This window comes from Podarcis muralis, chromosome 1 (assembly GCF_964188315.1).
Source record: "Podarcis muralis chromosome 1, rPodMur119.hap1.1, whole genome shotgun sequence".
Classification (NCBI taxonomy): Eukaryota; Metazoa; Chordata; class Lepidosauria; order Squamata; family Lacertidae; genus Podarcis; species Podarcis muralis.
In genome coordinates, this window is record NC_135655.1 from 17,683,511 (window position 1) to 17,705,014 (window position 21,504).

General features: G+C 43.6%; 1 protein-coding gene across 1 annotated transcript in view; it reads right to left on the reverse strand.

Annotated features, from left to right (window-relative positions):
• The window catches only part of EML1 (EMAP like 1), a 138,084-nt gene extending 117,446 nt beyond the window's left edge, over positions 1–20,638 (reverse strand). Inside the window, exon 1 of the mRNA XM_077924163.1 lies at positions 20,596–20,638. Within this exon, the coding sequence (XP_077780289.1) occupies positions 20,596–20,626 (31 nt within the window). The 5' untranslated portion in view covers positions 20,627–20,638. The remainder of the gene's footprint in view (positions 1–20,595) is intronic.
• Positions 20,639–21,504: the final 866 nt, after the last annotated feature.

Consider the following 21,504-nt stretch of genomic DNA (forward strand, 5'->3'; position numbering starts at 1 on the left):
CATCTTCCTTGCGAGGCACCTGTAATGTGCATCAAGAAATGAACACTGCCAATTTATATACAGTGTCTGGCATGACAAGGATGTCAGAAATGGGACCAATTTCATTTTATCCTACTTTACACTAATTTGCAGAGCTGAGAATTAAATCCTGGTCAACACCCTTCGTTATCTATGTGGAGAGAGGGGTTTTGTCAAGGGAATGTTCACACAAGGAATTATTTTGTCCTTCTTCTGTAAAGAAATTTATTTCCTTCTTACTTTTAAATGTAAAGAAATCCATGGGACAGGTGCAAAGAAGCTTAGGGCGTTTGCTCTGGGGCTTCCAAGTCCCTCGTTTTCACCTCAGCTTCCCACATATAAAAGCCCGTTGGACTGTTCCCTGAAAAGCTGGTTCAGAATGAGTGTGTCGGAAGGTTCCTCCTGAAGTGACCTTTAATACTGCAAGTGGAGCTTCAGTTACAATGGGAACTCCACGAGTACTAGAGTGCACACATGGGGCTCTTCAGAAAGAGACCCTGAGGATCATCTAGTCCAACCCCCTGCAATGCAGGAATCCCAACTAAAGCATCCATCGCTCCAGCAACATATCTCTATTTCCTCGCACCCAGAAACGCAGGAAGGGCTTTCACTCTTGCTAGAAGCTCGGCCTTGCCCTCACCGGTTCTGGAAGGCTCCTATAGAAGAGTCCCGTATACACACAGAGACTTTGTGCCTGCCTATCAGGAAGCCCTGAACATATACTTTTTAGATGTCCTTTTTATGTTGAGATTCGTAGAGACACCATTGATCCTTTGCTGAAGAGGCTCGCTGATCTTTCAGACAAGTCTAAACTTAATTCTCTCCTCTTAGGCAAAGATCACAAGAAGACCTGGCTGGTAGCCAGATTCTGTGCCCAGATTTGTAGGCACAGATCATCCTCTAGAATAAAATAGCTTACCAGGGAAATGCTGAAGTCACCCTTTGGGATGCCTCAGGGTAAATTTTTATGGTAGCCTAAATCTCAGTTGTACGGGTGTATGTATATATCTCAATTTTAACACATGAACTATTGCTGCGATCTGCTCTGATTGTATATTTTATCTTTATGAACGCTGTTTTTATTGTGTTGTGCAAGCTGGTCTTTGACCGTAATAAATTATCTATCTATCTATCATCTATCTATCTATCTATCTATCTATCTATCTATCTATCTATCTATCTATCATCCATGACAGATGGCCATCCAATCTCTGTGTAACAACCTCCAGTGAAGAGCTGTTGAACAGCTCTTACCATCAGAAAGTTCTTCCTAATGTTTATCTGGAATATCCTGGAGACGGAAGTTAATTGGGAGTGGGCAAAGGAGGGTGCACACACACATGCAGAAGGTTCAATCTTTGGAACCTCCAGGTAGGATTGGGAGAGGCCTCAGTCTAAAACCCTGGCCAGCTGCTCCCAGTCAGTGTGGACAATACTGAGCTATTAGTATAGGGCAGTATCCTATGTTCCTAATTGTAATCAGTCTGGTAATACTCAGAAGCTTGTAACAGGCTTATAAAGAGGGGATTAAAAGGACGCTGTCAGGATACAAAGGGACATGTCCTGAATGATATCACTATACAACTGAAATCCTTACCAAAACCAATATGAATTTTCATGACTCATTCTGGTGAGATTTCTTTAAAAAAAACACACACACAAAAAACAACAACAGATTCCTAACTCAATTTAGGTCAGTAGCTATTTCAAAGGAACCAGGAATCTGCATCCCTCTGTTATATCCATCTTAGGGCATGTCTCTCCAACACAGACTTTTAATTGAAGGTTGCCATTCCCAGACATTCTATCTGAAATGTTTGGCATCCTCACAATTCTTTGAAAGCTCTGCTTGTCAAAACGCTTTAGAAGCAGATTTGTTTAAGATAAAAAAAGTATTAACCGCATTAACCGTGGATGCTGAATACAATTTGAAAGTCATTTTCTAATAAAATAAAATACATCGAACAAGCGAAAACAAATACAATTATTATTATTATTATTATTATTATTATTATTATTATTATTTTTAAAAAGAGCAGTCAGCAAGTTGGGGGTTGAGATCCATATCGGAACTCCATTGGTAGGTGCCAAGGGGTTAAAGCAACAGGGAAAGGCCATAGATCAGAGGCAGAGCACCTCCTTTGCATATGCAAATGTTGCATACATATGAATTGGAGACCAGGTTAGGAACAAGTGATGCGGTCCTGTTGAGAAACAGAGCAGTGGTCTTCCCATGTGATGTGGTTGATTGGCGTTCCTACAAGGGAAATGGCTATTTGGAGGCACTGCACCCAGCCATCATTTCCTCTAAATCAGCCATTGTTTTGTGGCCTTTGGCAAGGCAGTGAGTCCCACATGGGGGAGAATGAGACACACACACACCGCTCCTCTCTTTGTTCTCTGCCAAATCTTGGCTACTGGCTGAGAAACTACTCAGGTGCTGGTAGTGAAATGACAGGCTTATTAACAGCCTTCTAGACAAATCTCTGGCACGGCCCCTAATACAGGCCTGAAGCAGGATTTCTCATAGCTCATGGGAATACATGGTGGTGGCGGCGGGGTTCTGGAGGCTGGGATTAATTTAATTTAACAAAGTATATTCGGGTTGCCATATTTCGAAAGGTGGAAATCTGACACAAAAGTTGTTGAGCTTTTGGCAAAATCTACACTTCCGACGTGGCTTGGATTCTCCTGAACCTGGACATCTCCGCGATTCCCGCCCGGATACGGTTTCTGATGGCCGAATCCCGGCTATGTCTGGGGAATTCTGAATGTATGGCAACCCTAATACCGCTTGAAGTGGCTTACTGTTTAATGGGACAGTGCACTGTCAGTTCACTGAGACTTAATGCAACATGCCTTTCACTTCAAAGAACGTCTTCCCATTGATGCTTGGGCAGCGCAAATACCCAATTTGTTAAAGAGATGTCTTATTCTCAAAAAGGTGGGGGGTGGGAGAGATACATTACATGAATGGGCTCTCTGTACATTTGAGAGTCCAGTTCACATGTTGTTGAAGTGCATGTTGGAGAAGAGAGAAAGGACAGCCATCTATTTCTTTCATTATGTGAAGACCACCACCATTAGTAACATATGAATGGGGGCTTATTTTGAACATCTACATCAGTGGTGGACTGACTTCTGGCTTGTCACATCTACTTTGTTTTTAGCAAAGGCTCCAAAATGTACCAATGAGAGCCAGGTTTGTAAACCACAGATACTTTGTGTATTGGGCTATATCTCCGTAAAATGGAAACTTATGGAATCGCAAGACCATTTGCAATTACTTTGGTAGTGTACACACCACACTGGGGTCACCAAACGTTTTGAACTAGTGGGCACATTTTGAATTTTGGGAGAGTGCTGGGTCTGCCTGTTATGTATGCAGGCATTATAGGCCAAAGCCTGGCTGTATGCGTGCAATGCAGTCCTAGGCCTTCAGGCCTCCTGGAGCTCAGGAACCTCACCTGCATCACAAAAGACAGATTGAATTCTTAAACCCTCCAATGACATTGTTAGTTGCTGGCAGGCAGCCAATCCCTGCTGAGCTAGGGCCAGTGCTGTGATTCGCTAATTGAAGCATAAAGGTGACCTATCACAGGCCAGCTTAAGATATATATACTGGACCAAGTGCCCCTGTTTGTCATTCTTGTTCCTGATGTTCCAATAGTCCTTTTTTTAGCTGAATCTCAGTCTTGGGTCATGCCTGAACCCACCTACACTTCACCGCCAGTCATAAAATGGTGGCCCGGGGGAGGCGGGGGCGTGGTATTACACAAAATGGCTGCTGTGGGGCATCATGGCATAACACAAAACTGGAGACATGGCCATCTCTGATGACCTGATGCTTGCCATATCTTGCTGGTCCTGATTATGGAGATTACGCACATAGACGCACTGATGCTGTTGGTATCTGATAACAGATAATTCCACAATAATGTGAAAAATATACAAGATAACCACACCACTCTCATTTCACAGAAACCACTTAAAAGGAAGGCTCGGAGAATTCTGAGCACTGTAGTTTGTTAAGCATTGCTGGTGTTATATACTGAGTTGAATAGGATCCAAAATGCAGCAGTCTGATTGGTCCCAGAACAATAGGATTCAGAATGCAGCAGTCTGATTGGTCCTAGAACAATAGGATCCAGAATGCAGCAGCCAGATTGGTCCACAGGAGCTACCCAATCCAGCTCCAAGTGGAAGTGAATCCACAACCTGATTAGCCTACAGGAGAATCCCAGAATTAGCCAATCATGTGGGGCCCATTGTGTAAACAATGTATATAAAGCAGACACTCTGGGGGAACTCCCATTCCTGCTCACCACTATGAGCTGAATACAGAGCATGAAATCCACTCTCGACTCCGAGTATATTTCAGCTGGGAATTATAATTCTGTGAGGGCTAAACTACAGGGCCACGATTTTTTGTGGAAAAGAATGTGTTTCAAACATGCTTTAAAGGAGTAGTGGGCACACAACCTTTCACAGAGAAGGAACTGAGTTCAAACATGCCAGAAATCTGCTGCATTACTTCTCTGCCTCTCTATTTAGGCAAGTTGCTCCAAATGTACGAAGCCTGTTCAGATATAAGGTTCCTGGTGGACCTTTGAACCCATCTCTGACAGAGCTTGGAAATTAGACCGAATGAGACTTCTCCTCCCCATAAAGTTAAATACTATAAATGAGCATAATTAGAGGACTCTATTTCCCTCTTGGGATGTACTAGTGAAATAAAGAACCCACTTTCATTTCACAATTGTGGTTTGGTGTTGGTGTTGTTTTTTCTCAGTTGTCACCAGATCCCTTGATGGGATTATAGGTTTAGAATATACCGTTAGCGAAACATGAGCTCTTTTAGGAACTGAGTTAATTGTCGAGAAAGACTATAAGGGGTAGAAATATTTCCTATCGTATTCACTCACAGCTCAAAGCTATTTTTTTCCTGCTCACTCCACATGAATGTCCAGACAGCTCAGTCTGGCTTCCACAATCAACAGCATTACTATTAAGCTTCTGTGTACAAAGACATACCACTGTACGTTTTGTCCATTCATAAATTGTATTGCATTACAGAACGTTACGGCTTGATGAGCTAAAGAACCATAAAGAGACGAGGATGAAGAATGAGTAATGGCTCATCTTCGGTATAAAATGACAGACTGCTATGCGGAATGCCCGTGCAACTGAGAAACAAAACATTGCTTGCTGAAACACAACAACTGTATGAAGAACAAGCACTCAGCTGTTTGCCACATATCTAGATCTCCATCGTTCATCAGAGATCTCACCTTACCCCGATTTGATGCTCCATGTAACATGCAGAGACATCTAGTGGCCGAATAAAGCACACAAGTACCAGCTATGGAGAGATATAAAGAGCCATGACCCACCATGATGTATCTGACCAATGGGCCCTCTAAATATCATCTTGCTCCTGATATACCTAACCACATACCGTCCAACACAATGGCGGCCTCTTATGTACTGAGCTGAATCCTAGAACAATAGGATCCAGAAGGCAGCAGTCTGATTGGTCCGCAGGAGCCACCCAATCCAGCTCCAGGTGGAAGTGAATCAGCGACCTGATTGGCCTGCAGGAGCAGCCAATCAGGCTCCTGGATGAAGTGAATCAGCAACCTGATTGGCCTGCAGGAGCAGCCACTGAGGCTCCTGGTGGAGGTGAATCCACAACCTGATTGGCCTACAGGAGTAGCCTGGAATTAGCCAATCACGCGAGGCCCATTGCGTAAATCATGTATATATAGCTAGACGTTTTGGGGGGGGGTTTCATTCATTGCTACTATGAGCTGAATAAAGAGCATGAAATTCACACTCGACTCTTGAGTATATTTCACGGCCCAAATCCAGGATGTCATCTTCCAGGTCTACAATCCCATGCAAGTCACATGACACACGCGAGATCGCAGATCTAGAAAAAATGCTTTTTAAGGAGCAGCGCCCCAAAAATGCACATTTTAGGGCACCGTGTGAAGATCATGCATCTGGAGGGAAAATGTTTTTCTGGGGTGAGATCTCGATCAAAAATTGTGTGAGAGCAAGCTGTCCAAAATGGCTGCCATGCTCTCACAGGAAAAAATGGGATGTCCTGTTTTTTCCGGGACAGTTGATGGGTTTGTAGCCAATCACTGCATACTGCAGAAGAGGGCTTCCTGAAAACAGCATCATACTGGGAGGTCAAGTCTGTACAATTTAGGAATTGGGCCTTTAGTATGGTGGCACAAACCCACTGGAATTCCCTTCCATTACATATCAAACTGGCACCATCTCTATTATTGCTTTGGTGCCTATCTTTAAGTTCTTCCTTTTCCAACACACCAATTAAATTGGAGATTTTTTATCCAACTCTTCATCTGTATTGGACTTGAAATTGTTTTTATATATGTATCTATTGTTGATGTTTTTCATTGTGAGTTCACTTTGGGGTGTTTTCTGCAAAGTGAATGAAATAAATAAATACCCTGTGGGGTTATTAAATAGTGCCAATATATATTGTTGTATTTTTCCAAAGATCATATCCCAACCTGATTGTTAAAGCTATACGAGCACAAATGTATTTGCTGGTCTGCTATTAATAGCAAAAAGAGCTTACCTGGGGAACCCTTGGAATTGACAGATGTACTGATCTTGCCTCTATTCATTATTATGGGCCACTGCCCAGGATGGATTAGTTCTGATGTTGGTAACTCAAAAAGATTCCCTTTTAAAAAGAAGAAGAAGCAAACATTCGTACTCAGACAGGGTCCTGTTTAGACTCAAATCTATATGAATTTGAGCCAGGCTTCTCTGGAGATAAGCTGAAAATGAAATAGGAGTGGATGGATATGTATAATGATGTGTTTAGAGCATGGACAAACCGCTGTAAATTCTGGAAGCATGTGTCCAACCTATTTAATAGCAAATGAGTCAGCAGAAACAGCCATGGAGTGGAGGCAGGATTAGCTAAGGGTTACCTAAGATAGCAGGGACGCGGGTGGCGCTGTGGGTAAAACCTCAGTGCCTAGGACTTGCTGATCGCATGGTCAGCAGTTTGAATCCCCGCGGCGGGGTGAGCTCCCGTCTTTCGGTCCCAGCTCCTGCCCACCTAGCAGTTCGAAAGCACCCCTAAGTGCAAGTAGATAAATAGGGACCGCATTATAGCGGGAAGGTAAACGGCGTTTCCGTGTGCTGCGCTGGTGCTGGCTCGCCAGAGCAGCTTCGTCACGCTGGCCACGTGACCCGGAAGTGTCTCCGGACAGCGCTGGCCCCCGGCCTCTTAAGTGAGATGGGCGCACAACCCTAGAGTCGAACACGACTGGCCTGTACGGGCAGGGGTACCTTTACCTTTACCTTACCTAAGATAGCTCTATGTTGGAGATGTGGCAAGGACAATGCCTCTCTGAAACACATGTCTGTACAGTGTTCTTTACTTAACAAGTTTTGGGAGACAGTGCTGGACTGTGTAACTATGACTGCAAAAAAAGTTAAATCTTTCAGCGGAAAATATTTTATTGAACTGTATATACCTGCAGTATGGAAATTATCAACGGGACAACGGAAATGGATTTTCCATGCGCTAATGGTGGCCAAGAGATTTGATATTGAGGAATTGGAAAAATAAAGATACGATAAGCCTTCAATCAATGGACTGACAATATGACATCACTGCTTACAGGCGCAAACTCTGAATGGAAAATACGATAACATTTGGAACGAGTTTATACAAAATGTAGTAGGCTATTAGCATTTATATAAGCACTAGGACAATAACACTATACCAATTTATAAAAGAATGTCGTATACCGTTCAGGAGCCAAAGCGTTCCAAAACGGAGGCGTTTGGGAACCAAGGTTTGACTGTATGTTTTACATAAGACCATCAAATGCAACTGCAGTTGTGTCTCCTAAACTCAGGGGCAATGCAGCCAAAAGGTCTCATGTGATCGTTCCTCCTACTACCTTCTCCTCCTCCACTTGCCCACAGCAAACGCCCAACCTATTTAACAGCAAAAGAGTCAGCACCCACGGAGATGAGCAGAATTCACAAGAAGAGTAAAACAACATCTCTATTCAGACCACTCTTGGCTCAGAGCCTGTTATTTATTTATTTTCTGGCCCATCTTATATCTAGTGATCCCAGGGCGAAAGACACAACGTGGCGTGCAAGGTTCTGAGTTACACAGAACTCTTCCTCAGGCAGGGTGCTCAACAAATATCAAAGGTAGGAGGATGGGGTAGGGGGTGGGGAATGCCATAAGAAAGCTGCAGAGATAGCACAGGATAGTGCGCACCCCGGAAATGATCTCTTTCAGCTTCTTCCTTCTGGAAGAAGGTACAGTAGAGGGTCATAAAGACTAGGACTAGCTGCCTGAGAAACAGTTTTTATCCAAATGCGATTTTGGTTTTAAACGCAGTGCAAGGAGTCTCTAGGGACGCGGGTGGCGCTGTGGTCTAAACCACTGAGCCTCATGGGCTTGCCGATGAGAAGGTTGGTGGTTCGAATCCCTGCGACGGGGTGAGCTCCCGTTGCTCAGTCCCTGCTCCTGCCAACCTAGCAGTTCGAAAGCACGTCTAAGTGCAAGTAGATAAATAGGTACCGCTCCAGCAGGAAGGTAAACGGCATTTCCGTGCGCTGCTCTGGTTCGCCAGAAGCGGCTTAGTCATGCTGGCCACATGACCCGGAAGCTGTACGCCGGCTCTCTCGGCCAATAAAGCGAGATGAGCGCCGCAACCCCAGAGTCGGCCACGACTGGACCTAATGGTCAGGGGTCCCTTTACCTTTACTACAAACATTATACTCAGTATGATCCCCATGAGTGCTGCTTTACTGTTCCTATCATCCTAATAAATACTGTTTATACCACCCCTCTGGGTGTGATTTCAGAGGACTAACACATTCGCCTGGATCTGACTTAACCATAGTAGTAGCAGAGCCGGTACAAAGCATACCAACTCAGTCATCTATGGCAAAATGCTCCAGCAGATTCTAGCCCCATATTTCATCTCAATTCTCAGGAAAAGGGTAATTTAATTTATCAAGTAGCTGGGCTCAGATCTCGGTCTGACAAAAAGCTCCCTTGTTCTAACATAAGATCTCAGACAGAATGAAGATCCCCCCCCCCCGAGAGAGAGAGAGAGAGAGAGAGAGAGAGAGAGAGAGAGTTCCCGCAGCGTTATCTCTTTGAGCACCCAGGGCTAGAAAATCTTCAATCAGGCTGAAACATAGAAATGTTTTACTTATGGAGAGGAGGCGTCTATCTTTTTCTTTTCTTTTCTTTACTCTAATGGCCTCCTGCCGCAGATGTAGGTTGCATTCCATGAATCCAGGCGCTTTGTGATCTATTGTTGCTTGCAACGTCCATGGATCGCGGGGGTGCTCTTGAAAATGTTTTGTGCGCAGCAAGAGGACACTTCTGACATGCTCTCATTCATGTGTCTCAGCAGGACCACTCTCTTGCGTCGCTTGTGAGCCCATTTGGATAATGTTATTCCTACACATCCACATTCTTTTGCCAGAGACTCTTACCTGCTTTTCATCATCTTCAGGCCTGCTGCCTAGGGGGTTGTTGTCACATCAAATCCCTGCTAATTTAAAGCACCGCTTTGGACTGCCTTTGATTCACAGGATTTGCTGAGGTGTGGCAAGGGAAGGAAGCGATTTAGTATATATTAAACATCTGTTTGCCAAAGTGGATGATATTGCCCCTCCCCTGTGGGGTAGATGGGGCTGTGCAGGAGATGAATAAAGACCTAGGGGGTCAAAAGAGAGTTTAAAAAAAGGGCCAGGTGAAGGGAAAGAAACTTATAAGGCATTGCACGCAAAAATTAACTGAGAACTACATGCCTCGGAAATAAAGGGTGCAACTTGCTTTTTAGAACAATTACTTCCTACTGCGCCAAAGAATAATGCTAACACTCCTCCTTCTCTCTTCCAAAGATGCAAAGATATCAAAACAAGTTGCCTTTTGGAAAACCTCCAAGGATTGTTGCTTGATAAATGTGGATTATACATTGATGTTTGTTGACTCACATTCCCAAGAATTGGGGTTGGGTGGGGTTGATGACAGCTTGATAAGCTCATTAGAGGGTCAATGAGCTCAGAGGTTTGGGAAAGCCTGATCTATGCTTTTAATAGTATTCAGCTGTTATCCTGCTACCTCACTTATGATAGTCAAACTGGGATCCAATGAATCATCTGTAACACAGGTACTTACTAGTGGTGGGGTTGATGCGAGATACAGAACCTGTAGTTTTGTTTTAAACCTAGGAGGCTGATACAAACAGCTTCTTCACACTTCCTCCCCTGTTGTGCTAAATGATGGTTTAATATGCAGCACATAGAGGAATTGACCTATGAGGATGGGGGTCACCTCTATAGACCAGACTGAGCATATTTGAAATGTTGCTGTGAATAAATGGATAACATCTCTGGAACATGGTGAGAGCTAAGAATTTCCGACAGTCCTTTTTTGAAAATGAGAATTAGGTTTATTATGTCCCTTGACTTATGATAAAAGATCTTTGCATGACTTGGAATAATTTTCATGAAGCTATTGTGGGGTGCAAGGGTTAATCGCCTCGATGAGCAGATTAAATCAACTACAGCTTTGGAATCAAATAATCAACTAAAACTGCTCAGCTGGACCTACTGCTTATTGATGATGGCAAATTTTAATCAGTAAGAGGTGAGATTAAAGACCTCCTTCTAGTTCTTTAAGATAATTTTGGCTCTGTGGTGTTACTAAAATAGAAATGAAAAGTCAACATTATATACAGTGGTACCTCAGGTAACATACACTTCAGGTTACAGACGCTTCAGGTTACAGACTTCACTAACCCAGAAATAGTGCTTTAGGTTAAGAACTTTGCTTCAGGATGAGAACAGAAATCATGCTTTGGTGGCGTGGCGGCAGCAGGAGGCCCCATTAGCTAAAGTGGTGCTTCAGGTTAAGAACAGTTTCAGGTTAAGAACAGACCTCCAGAACGAATTAAGTACTTAACCCGAGGTACCACTGTACAACCTTTTCTTCTAACAATAGGTGGTGGCTTTGGTTTATTAAATTTGCAAATTATTTAAAACTTGCTTAATATAGGGCTAAACACCAGGTGCCCTTATTATGTATTTTGTGGTTTTTTCTATTGTGTTTTTATGTTGTAAACCGCCCTGAGTTCTACGCCCTACTTGCATCGGAGCTAGAAAAGGCAATTCAGTTTCTCAGCAAAAGGCCATTAAATGAATGTAGAGACATTCCCGTAGCTCAGCTGCAGGGCCCTCTCCAGCAATATTAATCTCGTCACATCTGAATTCATCAATACCACAGCAAAAAAGAAAGAAAGGAAAAGGCACCGTTCACAAACAAGCATTCAGCAACATGCCACGCAAAGGTTCTCTTCATCATTCATTTTCTTGGCTCTTTATGTCTGTCGTGTACAGATGAACAATGATTTACTTCAGTACATGCCACTTTCCCATATGTCATTCAATCTCATTTCTGTAATGATCTGCATCCTTTTTTTAAAAAATCCACAATTATGTGTTTTTAAATGCAATTTTATCTCAAAATAATAAGTTCCCATCTGCACATTGAGTTTCGATCCACACTTTAGTCTGAGAGATGCAGGCTACATTCACACCCTACATTTAAAGCGCTGTTGTTGTTTAGTCGTTTAGTCGTGTCCGACTCTTCGTGACCCCATGGACCAGAGCATGCCAGGCACTCCTGTCTTCCACTGCCTCCCACAGTTTGGTCAAACTCATGCTGGTAGCTTCAAGAACACTGTCCAACCATCTCGTCCTCTGTCGTCCCCTTCTCCTTGTGCCCTCCATCTTTCCCAGCATCAGGGTCTTTTCCAGGGAGTCTTCTCTTCTCATGAGGCAGCCAAAGTATTGGAGCCTCAGCTTCACGATCTGTCCTTCCAGTGAGCACTCAGGGCTGGATAGGTTTGTTCTTCTTGCAGACCATGGGACTCTCAAGAGTCTCCTCCAGCACCATAATTCGAAAGCATCAATTCTTCGGCGATCAGCCTTCTTTATGGTCTAGCTCTCACTTCCATACATCACTATTGGGAAAACCAATAAAACACTATGATGCTGCTTTAAACAGTCATGGCTTCCACCAAAGAATCCTGGGAGCTGTAGTTTGTTAAAAGGGCAGAGAGAGTTGTTAGGAGGCCCCTACGTCCCGGGAAAAATAAGGACACTTGAAGGGTATGGAGCTGCAATTGTCAGAGTTCCCTAGGAAGAAACAACTCTGGAAACTGTAGCTCTGTGAGGGGAATCAGGGTCTCTGAACAACTACAACTCCCAGAATTCTTTAGGGAAGCTGTGAGTGTTCAAATCCCCCTGATACCACCTTAAACAGTCACAGCTCCCCCCAAAGAATGTGTGGTGTGCGTGTGGCTGCAGTTCATATCAACGTTCCCAAATACTGAATTCCATAAGCATACCTAGTGACAACAAGGTGCCCTCCAGACCACAACTCCCATCAGTCCCAGTAGTTGATGGGAGCTGTAGTCTTCAGCATCTGGAGGGACCAGATTTGAGAAAGACAGGAAGGAGGGAGGCTACAAGACTTGAAGATCCTTTGCTCAACTTCACAGATTTATTATGGAGTCAAAGTGGCAGTAAGTAAGAAGCAGGGTGATTACACTGGGAGCACGTTTTCTAATCAAAATGCCGAACGCGTCAAAATCAGCTAAGCCCCTATAGGAATTGAGCGCCACTGCTTTACAAAAGGAAAATAATACACACCAGGGAAAGCACTTAGATAATTGAAGTGTTTTGCTTTTATCTACATGTAGGGATGGTGGAACATCCATGTACTTTCTGCTAATGGATAGTGCAAGTATGTCGATATAATTGCTACTGTGGAAAGAAGCCAAAGCAAACCCCAGGCCTCTCAAAGAGACGGAAATGTCTTTTGCACTTAAAATCTGTTGGTACAGGTGTCTCTTGGGAAATGGACTTTAGAGTTCTCCTTACCCACAGATACTCAGTTCAGTTCGCATTTAAAGGAGAAGCTACACAATTCGTGTTTTCTGAAACAATAAGCGAATAGAAACGCAGCCGTCCTGCAAAAGGCGTGTTTCTCTGCATTTTGCAGTGCAGGGAACTCCTGTCAAAGAATGTGTACAAAAAACCCACACACGCTAACATGTGAGGCAATTTCAATCTGTTTTAGTGTTCTAAGTTTTGTATGTTTTAAAGTAGGGCTGTAATTTTTTCTTGATTTTGTTGTTTTATCTTTTTTGTAAACCACTTTGAGGTGTTGTTTTTTAAATATAAATCAAGCGGTGTATGAATGTTAGGAAATAAATAAACAAACAAACATATTAGGGGAAACGGCATACAACGATGCATTATATGAAGGGAAATGGCTTGCCCAAATGTGAACCTGTGAAAGTCATGTGACCTGGTGCCCCAAACCACACATTTTTGGGCACCGCGATCTCATGCAATACATGTGTCCTGCCATGATCTTGTGTGTTTTTGAGCGCATGGCCCCTGGAATTGGGATGTCCTGGACAGTTGATGGGTATGTGCCACAGACCCCCTGGGTGGGATCACCAATTGGAAACCAGCTGGGGAAAATGATCCCGAAATCAGGATACATACAGAATGCAGGGGAAACACAATGCAACGCTGGCCAAACCTCTCATCCGCATTCCTCGCTCAGCTCAGAGTACTGGTACAACTCTAGGGCAGTTTAAAAAGCCATATAATCTACTTTCATTACTGGAGTCAGTGACTTGGGGCTAAAAGACCAAGCTGCATCCATGTCTGCTTTGGGTTGACCTTGTCACAGTGCCTCATCGAGGTAATGAGGACATCTGAGATATGCCCAGTAGCACAGCATTTCCCTCTGGCTCGCAGCTGATTCAGAGCACTGCAGCATGTTTTTGTCTGGCCGCTTTACGCAGCTACGATCACATTACGCTTGCCCTGCTTTCTTTAAGTTGCCTGCCTGTGAAAGTGGCAGGGTGTGCAGTTGTGTGCCATTTTTGAAACTCGGGAAGATCACAGACCCTGGATAGTTTCAGCCCCTTGTAATATTCAAGGCTTGTTGCAGATCGTTGGTAGAGCACCTATTGGTAGAGGATGTGTTTGTTGTGTTTGGTTTTAGTGTTTCTGTTGTAAGTCAGTTTGGGTCACTTTCATGAGTAAAGCGACAAGAGTTAATTATACAGGCACCTCCCCAATTGCTCCTGCAGCCAATCGGAAGCCGTGGAAGCCCCATCGGACGTTCGGCTTCCAAAAATAGTTCACAAACCGGAACAGTCGCTTCCGGGTTTGCGGCGTTCAGGAGCCAAAACGTTCGAGAACAAAGCTGTTTGAAAACCCAAATATGGCTGTATTTTCTCTCTCTCTGGCAGCTTGGCATGCTGGCTGAGGGTGATGGGAGTTATAGTTCCCAAACACCCGGAAAGTACCGGGTTGGTGAAGCCAGGTTTATGGATAAGAGCAGTGTGTTTTTTCTGGGGGGACGCATACGCCTAAACATTTTGTGAATCTAAATTTGGCCTCATTGAGGGGCAGTATTTCAATATGAGTAGGAAAATGAGAGTACCTGGAGGAGTAATTGAATATAACATTATAAAATGTAGAAGGAAGAGGCCTGGGTCATTCCATCATAGACCTCTTGGCACCAACCAAAAAGAGGACAACTTCAGTCAGCATCAATGAAGATCCCAGGGGAGGCATCCTGCCTCTCTCCACCTGGCCAAGGGCGGGGCCTGATGGGCCTCTTAAGGACTGCTGCTGCCACCCAGGAAGACTCCCCTGCTTGAGTGCCTGAGGACCCCATTCCTGCCTCTCTCCACCTGGCCTAGGCCAGGCTTCCTCAACCTCGGCCCTCCAGATGTTTTTGGCCTACAACTCCCATGATCCCTAGCTAGCAGGACCAGTGGTCAAGGATGATGGGAATTGTAGTCGCAAAACTACATCTAGGGGAGAAAATACTAAATGCTACATCTTTTCTGCACTGGCCAGATTTCCTCCATAGGCTGGTTCAAAGCTAAACACCTGACTGGAGCCAGCTGGGTGGATTCGGGATTCTCAGCTTCATCCAGCCAGGCCTCAGAAATAATAGCCAGGTTGGCAGCCACAGATTCTTTCAGAATTCAATGGCAGATTGATGATGTTCCAGCAACCTGACATTCATAAGCAGCAGCTGAATGAAGACGGACAGCTGGTCAAGGTGGAGGGAAAGCTGTTCCCTGCTGCAAGGCCTATTTCCACCTGGCCTAGGGGGTGGGGCCCACACTTACTCTGAATGTTTTTAAATGTTTAAAATACTTGTTAATCTATGGCATGGGTTGGCAAACTAAGGTCCGTGGGCCGGATCAGGCCCAATTCTCTTCTGGATCCGGCCTGTAGACAGTCCGGGAATCGCCGTGTGGATCGCCAGCACACACGTTATTTCACACTCCCTTCCTCTCCCTGACACGGCAGTGGCGGTGCCTCCTCCCTCCCTCCTCCTGGCTTCTCCCCGCCCTGCCTAGAGGAGGAAGGGGGCTGGGCTTTGTTGGTGCCAGCAGCAATAGCGCTTGAGCGGCCGCCATTTTAAGCAGCCCCTCTCCGGAGCCCCTTCGCTCATCGTCCCGCCACCACCACCGCTGCCCCTGCCGCTCGCAAGACACAGGTAAGCAGCCAGTGGGGCTCTTACATCATCCCCCCAAAAAATATAGTCCCACCCCCCACAAGGTCTGAGGGGACCGACCCCCTGCTGAAAACTTTTGCTGATCCCTGATCTATGGTGTTTTAAATGTTTTTCTTGTTTTGTTTTGCGCTGTTGATGGACATTTGTTAGGGCTGGGGATTAGTTTAGTTTTAGTATAAATGTAATTCTTATTATTTCAATTTATTGTCTTGTTGATTTGCTGTATAGTTTTACTTTGTTTTAAAGGGGAGAGGGTATGAGTCATGGGGGTGCAGAGATTGTGTGAATGAACGTAGTGCTTAGCTTATATTTTTAACCTGCTAATTTGTTAATGTTTTTAATATTTTATAGATTCTAAATGCCGCATCAATTTATTAATCATGTGACTTGCCGTAACTGTGAGGTTTAGCTTATTTTTTAGTTGCTGTTTTGTTAAGTTTTTTTAAAATTAATTTTTATGGCAACTGTTTTATTGATAATCTGTTAATTATTGTATACGATGTACAGTGGTACCTCTAGATACGAACGGGATCCGTTCCGGAGCCCCGTTCACATCTAGAGGTAAATGTAACTAGTGATGGCGCGTCTGCGCATGTGCGCGTCGCTTTCTGCCGCTTCTGCGCATGATGTCATTTTGAGCGCCTGCGCATGTGCAAGCGGCAAAACCTGGAGGTAACGCACTCTGTTACTTCCGGGTTGCCAAGGAGCGCAACTCAAATGCGCTCAACTCGAAGCATATTTAACCCGAGGTATGACTGTATGCTGTATTCGCGATGTGCTATTATGTTTTTTTATGTTATGGTTATTTATTGGTTGTAAGCCGCTTTGAGATTCATTTGAATGAAAAGGGGCATAGAAATACAATCAATCAATCAATGAGTACCCCTAAACATTTTTTTTTAGAAAAAAAAAAGCACTGGCTAAGTGTATTCATTTTGTGCACATGGATTCCCTCTATTTAACGCGACTGATTTCCCGATTTGCATTTGGTGACTTTGTTTATGTGTTTTAAAAATTATTTAGGTACAATTTTTGCATTGCGTTTAATGGTAATTATATGCCTCCCCCTGGTGCTTGTTTTTTTAAGTCCCAGCATGCACTTCTCTGCCCCCTTTATTTTCTGCTCTTGTCATCTCATCCCCCAACACGTTTAATTTTCCATTCAAAGGAAGGAGGACAAGCCCAGCATTTTCAAACTGGTGAAGTTGCCTGCTAAGATCTGAAGAGCTGTGTATAATTAAGGCTTCTTGTGGGAAAGAAATATTGGCCAATTTACATCTAGCTACTGTAACTCAAGAGGAGGTCATGGGCAGAAGAACTCCCCCTATCCTGCCTTCATTTCCCTCCTACCCAATCTTGCAAGAACAATTATGCAGCTGTTCACAGACTGCATATTTGTGTAGGCTGCACACAGCACAGAAATGATGGTGTCTGCTTATTCTACAGGCTTATCCATACCTTTTGCCCTCGCTTTCTAGGCACAGGTCTGCCCCACTGTTTTCTCCAAGAAAAACAAATAATCATAATCATAATTTTATCATTTATATCCAGCCCATCTGGCTGGGTTTCCCCTGGCACTCAGGCGGCTTACAGCTCATATAAAAATAATAATAACACATGAAACATTAAAAAACAAAATATCTTATACAGACTATAAATAAACTAATAAGTCAATAGAAACTAACAACACCAACAACAAACAATTTACAATTATACCCAAATTAAAAGAAATGCCAACCCCAGCTAAACATTTAACCAACTCCAACCCAACAAAAGCAAAACAGAGGAACCAAAATTAAAACTGTTTAAAATATTTTGAAACATTTTAGCAAGTTGCCCAGCAATGTCCCTCTGGCCTCCCAGAGCCTCTTTTGGTTGTTCAATGTGAGTGTGGGCCCCGCCCCCTAGGCCAGGTGGAAATGGGTCTTGCAGCAAGGAGCGGTCTTTCTTCCAGCACTCACAGCAGCCACACACACATTGCTTTCCCTGCAAAAACCTGCTCTTTACTGCAAACACCAATCCACAGAAAACCCGAATTCCCATTTGCTCCAAGGAACTGGTACATCTCACACAGTGACATGTGAACGTAATAATGACTATGCTTTAAATATCGGCACTCTGCTCCTCCAGATTTTACTGTGTTTGTTTTGGATTAATATCCTGGTTTGTGAGCAATGGTTCGCACAAGCCACAGTTTACCATTTTCAGATAGAACAGCAAACTGTGGTTTGTTTCAGATTGCAAATGGAAGCTACTGATTTCCTCCCTCCAAGTGCAAAGGAAAGGGTAAGAGGAAGGGGAAGCACAAGGCCCTGCGGCTAGCTGCAACTCATGCATGTAATGATAAATTGTGGTTTGTTGCTGTTACTCTTCACTATGTACACCATATCCCAAACCTTTCACATTCACTCAGTCATAGATTGTGGGTCTACCTGCTGTTAGATCAACATTTATAAATCTTCTGGTACTACCGTATTTTTCTGTGTATAAGACAATATTTTTATTTTTTCGTTAGAAATAATTTGCAAAAAATTGTGGATATCCAGTGACCCCCCCCCTCAAAAAAGGTCAACAACTCTGGGCAATCTCCCCCCACCCCCAAAATAGGGGTCGTCTTATACATGGGGATGTGCTATACCTAGGTCAAAACTTTGTTGTTTCCAGTATGTCACCATCTTAGGATATTTCCAATAAACATGGAGCAAGTTTGCCTCTCCTTCCATGGGGAAACAGAGAACAGTTAAACAAAATACGTATTTTGGCCTTGCATAGAAATTAGAAGTTGTACAATAAGGTACCATACTGATAGTCAAACTTGATATTAACGTTAAACACATGAAAACAGTTGACACACTTATTTTGAAATTTTAAATAGCCACTGTGTGTGGGTGGTGGGTGGGATTCGCACCTGTGGCACACAGGGAGAGAATATTTAACCCTTTGACCGTGATGAAAATTGGCACACTCAAAGATATTGGCCCCAGGAAGCAAGATGTGATTGGCATCAACTGAATAGGTTAAACCAGATTGTGACGCTGCAATAAAACAGTCATATCATATTCTGTCTGCAAGAAATTACATTCAAAGCCATTTTCTTTTGCAACGGGGGGAATATAACTTAATGAACAGCCATCACTGCAGATTCATTCATATTAGGTGTGCATTAAATATTGTCTCTGTCATCTGAATCCCATCTCCCTGTCCTCTCCCACTTCCTTGATATGACTCACTATGCTTAGCAAGCAAACATGTTTCCAGATTCTAAAACCGAGGCCTGTTCTGCTGGCCATGCAACCTGCTCTGGTTACTAGCAGCACAGCATGCCTTTTGATAAGGCAAGCAAAAATACCCCTCTCCCCTCTTCTTCCCTAATGCAAAGGATTGCTGACACCATACATATAAGACGAAACCAGGTGGATTCTACAATACAGAAATACACGTTCGGAGCACAGAATAACTTGTTCTCACATTAAGTCAGTTTCTGCGGCCACACATTTATTTGCAAAGAGAGCTCTTGATCATCTTGTTTAGATTTGCAGAGCAGTGGATAAGATACCATATCAAGGCACACAGTCATAAAAGCAAACAAACAAATCAAACTGTTTGGTCAATTTACCTACAAAATCAAAAAACCTGGTGGCAAAAAAACAAACCCCAACACCACTTGCCTTAAGCACAAGTTGTAGTTTTTGAAACCTCTGTAGTTACTAGCTGTGAGAACTCTGCTTTCAGTTCATTCAGAACTAGCCCTCTTCAGCTGTGGCTGAGGATTGTGAAGGGGACATAGATGTCCTGCTTTTACTTGCAACATCCCTATTTTCATTGGAGACATGTTGGAGGGTATGGAGTTAGCTGACCCCCAAGCCTTCTGAAGGCAATCCTGTGTAGGGAAGGTTTTTTTAATGTTTTATTATGTTTTTACATATGTTGGAAGCTGCCCAGAGTAGCCGGGGCAACCCAGTAAGATGTGTGGGGTATAAAAAGTAAAATGATCATTATGGAATGAGACATCCCTAATTTCATCAGAGAAATGTTGGAGGATATGCATGGTGCAGGGGACCAAAGTGTTTGGCAGGTCTCGGTTCAAATCTCTGCTAAGCCATGGAGGAAATTGGGTGGCCTGGGAAAAGTCGCTCTTCCTTAGCCTCCTAAATTGGTATTCCAAAAGTGGGCATTGCTCCATGACATGTCCACAAAACAAAACTGTTGCGCGATCGCTTTAAACTATGCTACGTGGAAAAGGATAAAAACGTGTACTGTTGGATGTGGAGTGCAGCAAGGGAATGGGCTTAGCTTTGCTATGCTTATTTTGAAACTGAAGTGAAGTTATGTCTCCCGCCCCAACATTGTATTAATATTTATTGTTTTCCACCTCCGTTTCTGTCGCCCTTTTGCAGTTAGGAAGTGACACAAGTAAGTTACAACAGGATGCTTATTTCTGGTCCCATTCCCAGACATTCCTCTCCAAGTGCTCTAAAGGACAGATTTGGACACTGCCATTTTGACAGAATTAGTCACTTTGCATGCTCTCAGCAGTTTGTCACCCAATATCCTTTCATACATATATAATTATTAATAGCATTCCTCCCCCAGAAGCACGAAGTTAGATTTTTAAGAATACGTCAGATAAGAACCTTAATAGATCTGTTATTCAAAGGTTCAAGCAAAGAAAAACATTTTTAAAACCCCACATAACCTCTGCAGCTAATGTCCAACAACAGCTATGCAAGAACCTGGCTGGTTTTGGAGGGGGAAATCAGACTAAAACACTCTGACTCTTTGCAGCCTTGCTGTGCCTGAACTGACAGGGGTGAACATTTGGCTTAGAATTGTTCTGCTTTTCTCATCCGCCTCCTTTGAAAGCCGAGGCTGTGAACTAGACTTCAGGACAGTGTGGTAAATATAATTCTGGCACTTACCCACAGCTATCCCTTCGCAGTCTGACATCATGTGAAAAGAAGTTTCCTTTAATGCTTCTGAAGGGGAAAAAACCGCAGGGAAAAATAATAGCACCAATGCAGAACTCGTTCCTCCGTCAGGGCAAGCAGAAGAAATGTTAGCCAAAGAGAAATAGTTCTTTCTCTCTCTCTTCTCTCTCTCTCTTCTTCTCAACTGTACCCAAGGAGTTTACACAGCAACCAGTTCTGGCTCTGCCTTCTCATTATGGGATGTAAAGATAAGAATGTGCTTTTGTGCCAAAAGAGCACGCTATTGGTGGATAAATTTGTTGACATCCCTCCCCTTCGAACAGCTTCCTCTTTAATGTCACTGTGGCACATTACAGGCTCGAAAAGGCCATGGAATATTTATGAAAAAGGCTTTTAAGAACTACGCTGGGAATCCAGGCTCAAATGCCCACTGAAATAATTATGATGTGGAGAAGCTTGTAACTGGGTCTTGTTTCCAGGGCATTCCTTGTTGCATAACATGTGACTAATATTCATGTACTTGAGAGAAACTGAAAGCAGGTCTCTCTCTCTCCTCCCCCTTCAGTGTTCATAGGTGTGGGAAAACCTTTTTCAGCTAAGGACCAGGCAGATTATTTTTGGGAAGCATACAAGCAGAACATGGAGACAATTGCCAAACTCCAACCCCAGTAACTAGTATTCAGAAATACTCTGCCTCTGAATATGTAGGTTCCATTTAGCTATCCTGGCTAAAAAAAAACAGCAACAAGTGCTCCGTGAATTTGTTTGATTTCCCTTTAAAGTCATCTAAGCCAGTGATCACCGCTGAATTTTGTGGCATCAGATCCCTTAAGCTAGTTAAATGTGGTGCAGAGAAGCATGCCATCTATTGGTAATTGGCTACACTGGTGACATGAAGTG